We start from the raw sequence: 9,768 nt of genomic DNA on the forward strand, positions 1-9,768 counted from the left end.
TATATATATATACACACACACACAAAATGCAGTTTCAGTACTTATCTAATAAAGTTTCTTTAAACCTTTTTCAGCCCAACGTTAGCGCGCAGACAGATGAGCATCGTGCTGAACTGCTGGTTCACTATGGACCTGAGAAACTTTACCAGGCTGAGAGGAACTTTAATGCTGCTCAGGATGAGGATGTCTCTATCCAAGAGGGAGATCTTGTCGGTGTGATAAAGCAGCAGGATCCAATGGGGAGCCAAAACCGCTGGCTGGTTGATAATGGAGGTAGTTTATTTACTGTTAATCTAAAATATATTTTAGCTAGGCATTAAGTAACCGCAGCGTCTCAATCTGATGTTTACTCTGTTTTGCAGTTGCCAAGGGTTTTGTGTACAGCTCCTTCCTGAAACTGTACAACCCCCGCAGGAGCCACTCGGACGCCTCCATTGAGAGCCAGTCATCCAATGAATCTGGTTATGGCGGCTCCTCGCCCGTTTTCTCCCGCCAGAACAGCAACAGCACCTTAACCTTCAACCAGGAGACGGCCACCGTCAACTTTTCTACATCACAAACCCAAAGCCAGCCTTCGCCACACCCGTGGCTCGACTCCACCTCGTCTCACAGGAGTCACCACAGAGACACCCCTAACCCAGAGTCCACACATCAGAGCAGAAACTCCTCGCCCCGTAATCAGTCCACCCGCAGAGAATATTCTGACCCAACACACAGACATGCCCCCGGTCACAGAGACTCGTACGATTCCAGGGACGACAGCAGACTCAGAGAGACGTCAGACTTCTCAGAGACGGACTCGTCTCTGTCACAGAAAAACAGTCGCTCGAGAAATAGACACGCAGAGAGAGGATACGGTTCACCTCAGTGGAGGAACGGAGACGGGAGCAGCCAGAAGAAGTCTGCTTCCACCCGAGAGGAGCGCAGCGAGCCGGAACCAGAGAGCGAACTGAACTGCCAACAGGTGAGGCTTTTCACATCGCTGCAAAGGATTCAAGTCAAAACGAAAATGAAGATAGCTTTGTCAGTTTTATAGATAGAGCTTTGAATTAAATTAAATGGAAATTAGAGAAATTGCATTTCCTGTGAAAATTCAGTGTGAATGCTTATTGCTGAAGAACTTACTGAAAAACAGCTGAAATTAGCTAAAAACATGCTGAAATGTAGCTGAAATGGAAGAACAAGCCAAATTTAGCAGAAAAAAGCAGAAAGAACACATATTTGCTGAATTAGGTTTAAACAGCAGACATTGGCACAAAAATAGCAAATTAGCTGAAAAGACCTGAAATTAGCAAAAAAATGCCTGAAAAGTAGCTGAAATAGCAGAAAAAATAGAAATTAGCAGAAAAGGCTGAAAGGAGCATAACAAGCTGAAATTAGCAGAAAGAAGTTAATGAGGTTGAAAGTAGCAGAAATTACCATGAAAAAGTTAATTTTATCTGAAAACGGCTGAAATTAGATCAAAAATGCTTAAAAAAGGGTAGCTAACAAGGTAAAAACAAGCAGAAGAAAGAAGAAACGTTTGCTGAAAGAAGCAGAAATGAGCACAAAAAAGTGGAAATTATCTGAAAAGTAGCTAAAAAGCAGAAAGACAATTATAAGAAATGGAGAGAGCACATTGCTGAATTAGGCTGAAAAAGTTTAAATGAGTTCAAAAATTGTGGAATTAGCTGGAAAAGCTTAAATTAGCATAATAGTAGAAAAACTAACTTGCAGAAATAAGCTGACAGGAGCAGAAAGAAGTTAGAAGAAGCAAAAAAAAATGTAGGTGTCAAAATTAATCTGAAAGGAGCACAAAACAGCAGAATTTAGCTGATAGTAGCTGAAAAAGTTTAAATTTTCACAAGAAAGCTGAAAGAAGCTGAAGCAGAACAAAATGCGAAAGGAGCAGTAAAAGGTTGTAAACAGATGTAAAGATCTGAAGGATGTGTCAAATGAGCTCAATACAATTTGTATGAGGGGAAAAGATGGCAGAAAAGGCTAAACATTTCAAAAAGCTAAAGTTGCACCAACACCAAAAGTCATAGTAGGATTGTCCTGAAAGAGCTGAACGTTTTGATTCATGATTTGTTGAAATGGCACAAAAAATGTGGAACAAGAAAGATGCTGAAAAATGTACGGAAGAAAAATGGGATCACAATCGAGTGAATGCTTCATAAACATTCACACAATAAATTTGATGTTTGTAGTTGAGCGTCATTAACACACACTCTGAGCGTCTCAGTGTCTCATGAGTTTAAGGCCAAACATTATTTAGAATTTTTGGCCAAAGTTGCAACAGCTCTTACTCTAATACTCTTGACATGAAAGGTGGCGGTCGATATGCATTATTTCAAAGAATCCTAGGCCATTTAATTTGTCTTTCAGTGCTAAACAATTTAAATAAGTGTTTTTCTTTTCAGATTTATTACGCTCTGTACTCTTTCGAGGCCCGATGCGCCAACGAAATGAGCATCTCTGCCAACGAGCGTCTGCGGATCCTGGAGTTCCAGGACATGAACGGCAACAACGAGTGGTGGTTGGGAGAGGCCGACGGAGGCAGGCGGGGATACGTGCCTTCCAACTACATCCGCAAATCTGAGTACACATGAACGAGCGTCCCATCGAGGACGACGCTTCAACTTGAACTCTGCGAGCACCACGAGAACAAAAACTAACACAGATCTTGATATGCTGTAACTTATTTATAAACTGTTTTGATAGTGACTGACCAGTGCTGCAGACTCTGCTCCTGCCTGTATTTATACACATTTTTATCTTTTTTTTTTTACTTGCCTTCCCGTTTCCAGTTGAAAACCTGTGAATTGCCACATTCTTTGAGGCTGGGGACAGTGAGTTGTACGTTGAAGCAAACAGTCGTACGGTTTGCCACATTGGGAGATTGCAATAGAAATGTGAATGCCTAGAGTTCAGATTGGTTCTGAACACTTTAATAACCTTTGACACCACTTTTATGGAGCAGGAGGGGATTTTCTCTTTGATGGTCCATGTTTGAGGCGCTCGTTGTGGTAGCTGCAGGTTTGGGCCGTCTGTGGGGCCATCGGTAACAGTTTGGAGTGTTGTGTGGAGAAAAATAAACCGGAGCATTAAAATCAAAGACGGCAACATGGAACAAGGTTTACAAGCACTCACTTTGGACTCTGCAGCCTGGTCACTTTTTGAGCAGGTTGTAAAATATCTTCCTGTAAGGAAAGGGGAACGGTGTGAGAAGCATTTGGGCTCATTAAAACATTACTCCACATGTTCCCCGTGTGTATTTAGTACGATGTAATTCTGTATATTGAGAACATGATGATGTGTCCGCTGTAAAGTGATCATTGTTTGAATAAAAAAAACAAAACTGAAATGAAACCGTTACTGAAGTATCTTGTGAACCACTGGAAGAACTAATGAAAATGGAGGTTCATCTACAACTGCTTCACTTTTGGAGTCAACCCAGTTTAATTCAAATTCAAAAATACTTTATTATTCCCAAAGAGAAATTAAATGTTGTAACTCGTTATCCTTGTTTCATTAAGAGATGTTGTAGATGCTGATGGCAGGAGGGATCTCTTGTAAAGGTCCATCCCACAGTGGATCTGAAAAAACTGGCTGCAGATGCCATCCGATCCGTCCACCCAGACTCGGCTGGCCTCTTGGTTCCTCCAGGCAGCAGGACCGCCTGAATACTGGGCAGAACTCCCAGAGCAATGGCCACTCCTCCCAGCAGCCTGCCGAGCTCCTTTTTGCTGCGAACAGCTGGCTGCAGGTGTCTGTGGACGATCCCAGTCCTTCTGTCACGAACCGTGTTTCCTGCTAGTTCCAGGATCTCAGCGGTCAGGCACTCGAGCACAGCCAGCAGGGAGATGGAAATGCATCCATGGCGCCTCCTTTTCAACTCGTATGAGATTTGTGGCTGTAGCTGAGATATTATTTGAGCTTCCGAGATGTTAATCGGCAGCTCTCGGTTGTAAAAAAAACGATTGCTGCCACAGCCAACTGACCTTTCAAAGATGACACAAAACAGCCATAACTCGGTTTTACAGATATCTGCTTAACGGTTGGTGAGGCTGATTCTAATCTGAACAGGTTGATCCTCTAAACTTAATATTCATTTATGACCTCTGCTTTTTATTTTTACAGTTACCACACACGCAATTGCCAATTAATTTTAAATTGTAATTTGATTTTGTAAATCACCCCAAGAGACCACACCGTGTTTTTATGACCCATGGTGGAGTCCTGACTCCAACCTTGGGAACCACTTCACAAGAGAGCTGCAATTTCTGGCCATAACCCAACCCGTCGGGCCACAATTGTGAGATCGAAATCTCATGAATTGCTAAATGGCTACATCCAGGTAACACAAAACACCATTTTACACATATAAAAATGAAATTTGGTGTTGAAGCTGTCAATCGCAACACGAACTCCAAATGGTACTCGTGAGATCTTTGCTTAAAACTTTAGCATTATTGAGTTGATGTACTTCAACGTGGCTGCTAACAGCTAATCCACATTAGCCAACATACAAATATCTATATCTCAGTTCCCCAAAGTCCATGCTCAATAACCCAGGTATAAAATCCAACAATGTTCAGTCAGGTCTTCTGGATGGTTTCTTTTTTGTGCCGAGACGTTTTGCCCTCCATCTAGAAGGCTTCATCAGTCTGATGAAACGCCAAACAAAACTCTTCTCCCCCTACAGCTTACTCCAAAGTGGGGAAAAAACAGTTGTTGGTGCTAAGATGGCCTGTGGGGCATGACCTCTCCTCCGGTGCCCGCCCTCTCCCTCGTCGACGCTCATGTCAAACTGGTTCAAAACCAACAAAGTCCATGCTCAATAATCCAGGTATAAAACGAAAGTTACGTATGTAACTACGGTTCTATGTATCCCGGATGACCGCCAGAGGGCGGTGCTGAAAGCACTGAATGTTCCCTTCGCGCATGCGCTGATTCGAGTAATAATACCAACGGAGTCACAGGTGTGACACGGATGACCAATCAGAGGCTATATAGCCCGACGTCATCCGCTGCTCTGCTCCTACAGAATCTTCTCGCGAAACGCAAGGATTCTGAGTGACGGAGAAGCTCTGGCGGTCATCCGGGATTCATAGAACCGTAGTTACATACGTAACTTTCGTTCTATTTCATCCCTCCTGACCGCCAGAGGGCGGTGCTGAAAGCACTGAATGACTAATATCAACGATGTCACAAGGAATCCTAACACCTACCTCACTGAGGAGGCCCAGAGGACCCTTGTAGAAGAACCTGGCCCAGGGGATGAGGGGTGGCCACGTTAACTCTATAAAATCTGGTGAACGTGCTTGGGGAAGCCCATGATGCAGCAGCACATATTGCTTCCAGTGGAACCCCTCTCAGGGCAGCCCAGGAAGCGGAGACGCTCCTGGTAGAGTGAGCCTTCAAGCCGACCGGCAGGGAGCCGGGCCCTGCAGCATAGGCGTGGCAGATGACGTCCACGATCCAGTGGGAGAGGCGCTGTTTGGAAAGAGGACAGCCTAACCTAGGGCCTCCATAACACACAAACAGCTGGTCTGAATGTCTTATCACGGCAGTAGCTGCAACGTATGCCTCCAGTGCCCTTACCGGGCACAATAATGCAGACCCCTCACTAGGCGCAGGCTGAAAACGTGCCAGCCTCAACGGTTGGTTAGAGTGAGAGCGAGATAACACCTTTGGTACGAATGCAATATTTGGCCACAAGGTAACACACGAGCCCTCAGGGCCCCACCTGAGACATGAGGGGCTGATTGAGAGAGCATGTAGCTCGCTGACCCTCTTTGCTGAGGTAATAGCCAACAAAAAAGCCGTCTTACATGAAAGCCACTTGAGGTCCGCCTGCGACAGAGGCTCGAAAGGAGGACGGCACAGAGCTTCGAGAACCAAGGGAAGGTCCCAACCTGGTGCTCGTGGAGCTGTCGGTGGGTGTGACCTACGGGCACCACGCAGAAAAAGAGAGACTAGATTATGGCTCCCTACCGTACAGCCATCAATGCCAGCGTGATTAGATGATATTGCCGCTACATAAACTTTAAGCGTCGAAGGACAGCGACCCTTACCAAGTAGAGACTGGAGAAACTCCAGAATGGTGGGTATCGTACAGGAGACTGGATCCTTGTTGTGATCCGAACACCATTGGGAAAACAGGCGCCACCTGTTTTCGTACTGCTGACGAGTAGAGGGTGCCCTGGCGCCCAGGATGGTGCGCCTGACGGGGCTCGAAACTCCAGTCAGCTGCTGTCCTAGCCTTGCAGTGGCCACACCCACAGCCAAAGACGTTGAGGATTGGGGTGCCATATCAGTCCCCCCAACTGAGACAGCAAGTCCCTTCTGGTCAGAAGACACCATGGAACGCCCTGACATAGACTTCGTAGCAGTGGGAACCATGGTCGCGCTGGCCAATACGGAACCACCAGCAGCATCCTGTGGCCCTCCTCGAGGACTCTCTGAAGGGTTGGCCAAATTAGAGAAAGGGGTGGAAAGGCATATAGAAGGACCCTTGGCCAAGGATGAGCCAATGCGTCCTGGCCTAGCGCACCCGACGCCCCCGTAAGAGAGTACCATAGGGGACACTGAGTCGACTCTTCCGTCGCAAACAGGTCTATCTCTGCCTGACCAAAACGGTCCCAGATCATCAGCACTATGTCTCTGTGGAGGGACCACTCTCCCGGAGGGGACTCTTGGCGGGAGAGAAAATCTGCGACCTGATTGTGTCGCCCTGGCAAGTACGCTGCCCGCAGGGTGGACAGGCGAGGAGAGGCCCATTCCAGGAGCTCTCTGGACACACTCAGAAGTTGTGCTGACCTGGTGCCCCCCTGATGGTTGATGTGGTAGACAACAGAGGTGTTGTCTGACCGAACAAGTACATGCCTCCCTTCCAGGTGAGGCAGGAAGTGCCTGAGTGCCAAGTGCACTGCACGCAGCTCCAGCACATTTATATGCTTGGAATGGTCTCTTTGACCCCAGCGGCCCTGAACCGCTCTGCGTTTCCATACAGCCCCCCATCCCATGGAGCTGGCATCTGTCGTGACCACTTCCCTGCGACACACTACCACTCCCATGGGGACACCCCTGGACAAATAATCTTCGTCCCTCCATGGAGTCAAGGCACGAAGACATGACCACGTCACTGCGAGCTTGCGATGCCTGTGCAGCCTGGCATCCAGGCGAAAGCTGTTGAGCCACCTCTGCAAGGGGCGAAGTGACAGCAGGCCTAAGGGCACCACCCGAGTGACTGATGTCAGCTTGCCGAGTAGTTGCAGGAAGGCAACATAGGGGAGCTGCTTGCCCAGCCTGAACCGATTGACCAGCTGGAGTATGCCGGCCACCCTTTGAGCGGATGGGCGAGCTCTCATTGAAGATGAATCCAGAACCACCCCAAGAAAGGTGGTCGTCTGGGAAGGGATCAGGCAGCTCTTCTCCAGGTTGACATTGAGGCCCAACTGGGACATATGAGCGAGCAGGCGGTTTGTGTCGTGAAAGGCACAGGCCTGAGACGGGGCGCAGAGAAGCCAATCGTCTAAGTACGGCAGAATCTTCACTCCGCAGGCCTGCAGAGGAGAGAGGGCTGCCTTCACGCACCGAGTGAACACCCTTGGGGAGAGAGAGAGCCCGAATGGAAGTACCCGGAACTGCCAGTGGTGACCCCGATAGGCAAACCTGAGAAAGCGGCGATGTTCTGCCGCAATAGGCACATGAAAATATGCATCCTTCAGGTCTACAGACGTGAACCATTCTTCCCTCGTGACAGCTTGAAGGACTTCTGCTGTTGTGAGCATGTGGAAGGGCAGCTCCTTTAGGTACTGGTTGAGTCCCCTCAGGTCTAAAATGGGACGAAACCCGCCCGTCCTCTTTTGCACAAGGAAGTAAGTCGAGTAATAGCCCCTGGGTTGTTGCAGAGGGTCCACTGCCTCTATTGCGCCCTTGGCCAGGAGGGCGGAAAGTTCCTGGTCTAGTGCTTGAGCTTTCACCGGGTCGGCGATTACAGTCATCTTGACCCGGCCTGAGATACGAGGCCGCCGTCGGAACTGTAGCCGGTAACCATGGGTCAGAGTGGCAACCACCCATGGGTCCACGGCGTGAGCAACCCAATAGCTGAGCTGCTGGTGGGAGAAATATCTGACGGTCGGCCTGATGGCATCACCGTCTCCCTCCACGACCCCTAGGGGCCGTGGGGGGGCGGCAGCCAGAGTCCCTGGTCCGAGCCTGCCCAGCTGGTCGGTGGACCAACCCACGAAAGCTCCTGCTGGGCCTTTGCTGAACCGCATGAGGGTAAGGACCACCCAGCCGGTTATGACCCCCAGGCGGCGGCTGCATGCTGGAGCCAGCCGACAGGCGCCTTGGATGCCGAGGAGGTGGAGGGGGCATTGGCCTGCTAAGGCTCGAAAATTGCTGCATTCTCTGTCGTGCCTGGACAGTCCGTTCCAGCGCTTCCAAGGCAGCCGAACCGAACAACTCCCCCGGCACCACTGGGACATTACGGAGGGCTCTACGGCATGGCTCAGTCAATGCTGACTGCGCTAACCAGACCTGTCGGCGAGCTTGGACCAAGGAGGACATCACACGCCCAAGCTCCCTCGTCATTAGTGCAAAGGCCTGAAGCGCTGCATCGTTAAAGCCCATCGCTGCTGTCGCACCACTAGTCCCTTGAAGGGACACGGAGAGGGCAAGCATTAGGTGTGCCAAGGAATTACCTAGGCGGCCAGCACGCGCTCCGGCGGCATAGACTCTGCAGAGGAATTCATCCGTGACACGACACTGAGCTCGTGGGCACCGAACATGACTGCGCAGAGCTTCATCTGGTGACACGATGAGAGAGGCAACAGCAGGTTCTATCGCTGGCATGCGATCCAAGCCTGCTGCAGCCGGCTCATGCATGGCCGCCAACACTCTGCCATCTGCAGAGAGGCGCGCAAAGGCCTTGGGGTCCCGCCAGCAACCATGCAACTCCCTCAGGAACTCCTCTGATGGAGGGACAGAAAAGGAAGGAGGGGTCAGTCCGCGCCTGAAGAAGGCACTTCCAGGGGTGGACGCCTCTGGTTGCGGGACGTCCAGCTGCAGTTGTCTCAGGGCCATACGCATGATGTCCTGCATCGAGCCGTCACCCGACCCACTAACTGCACTCCGAGAAGAAGAGAGTGAAGCTGTCTCTGAGACTCGAGATGAATGCACGTCCTCCTCACCTAAAAAGTGAGAGGCAGAGGCAGCCAAGGATAGCACATCTTCCTCCACAGCCAGTTCAGGCATGGGTGGGGAGGAGAGTCCAGTTGCTGCCACTGGTTCAGTTCCCAGTTGGTGTACCTGAAAAAGGGACTTCATCTCCGCTAATTCAGCGGAGAGCTGCTCCACCCTTGTGGAGAGGCCCCTATCAGACCTGGCTCGCTTCTTCCCAGGAGGGGCCACAGAGACTGCGGCCTCAGTCCGGCGCTTCGAGCGCCTAGGTGGAGCCTCCTGCCCAGAAGGCGGGAGGTCATCGCCGAGTTTGGGGCGAAACTGGGCCAGCCGGGCCACCCTCACAGCATGCGACATGAAGCTGCAATTCATGCAGGGGTTCTCTGACAGGGCATCCACCAGATGGTCATGTCCAAGGCAGGCAGGACACAGGTCGTGACCGTCATCTATCTGGAGCATGGCTCCACAGACTGTACAGCAGTGAGAGCCGTCCATGCTCCTTACCCAGCTATGCCCAAGATATTCAGAGAGGCTAGCACCACTAGCTCAGCTGGTAAAAGAGGACAATTGGGAGAGGGGGCGCGAACGCTCGCCTTC

General features: G+C 50.0%; 2 protein-coding genes across 2 annotated transcripts in view; one reads left to right on the forward strand and one right to left on the reverse strand.

Annotated features, from left to right (window-relative positions):
• The window catches only part of LOC119423996 (dynamin binding protein), a 24,603-nt gene extending 21,300 nt beyond the window's left edge, over window positions 1-3,303 (forward strand). Inside the window, exons 12-14 of the mRNA XM_037691435.1 lie at window positions 75-273; window positions 363-964; window positions 2,403-3,303. Coding sequence (XP_037547363.1) covers window positions 75-273; window positions 363-964; window positions 2,403-2,591 — 990 coding nt within the window. The 3' untranslated portion in view covers window positions 2,592-3,303. The remainder of the gene's footprint in view (window positions 1-74; window positions 274-362; window positions 965-2,402) is intronic.
• A 2,939-nt stretch (window positions 3,304-6,242) lies between these two features.
• On the reverse strand, window positions 6,243-9,666 carry LOC119423499. The gene is made up of 3 exons (XM_037690895.1): window positions 8,694-9,666; window positions 8,530-8,645; window positions 6,243-8,468 (listed from the first exon to the last, which is right to left on the reverse strand). The coding sequence occupies exons 1-3, from the start codon at window positions 9,664-9,666 to the stop codon at window positions 6,243-6,245; spliced, it is 3,315 nt and encodes a 1,104-aa protein (XP_037546823.1).
• Between the last annotated feature and the right edge of the window lie 102 nt (window positions 9,667-9,768).

The sequence above is a fragment of the Nematolebias whitei genome, chromosome 17 (assembly GCF_014905685.2).
Source record: "Nematolebias whitei isolate Nwh7 chromosome 17, NemWhi1, whole genome shotgun sequence".
Taxonomy (NCBI): domain Eukaryota; kingdom Metazoa; phylum Chordata; class Actinopteri; order Cyprinodontiformes; family Rivulidae; genus Nematolebias; species Nematolebias whitei.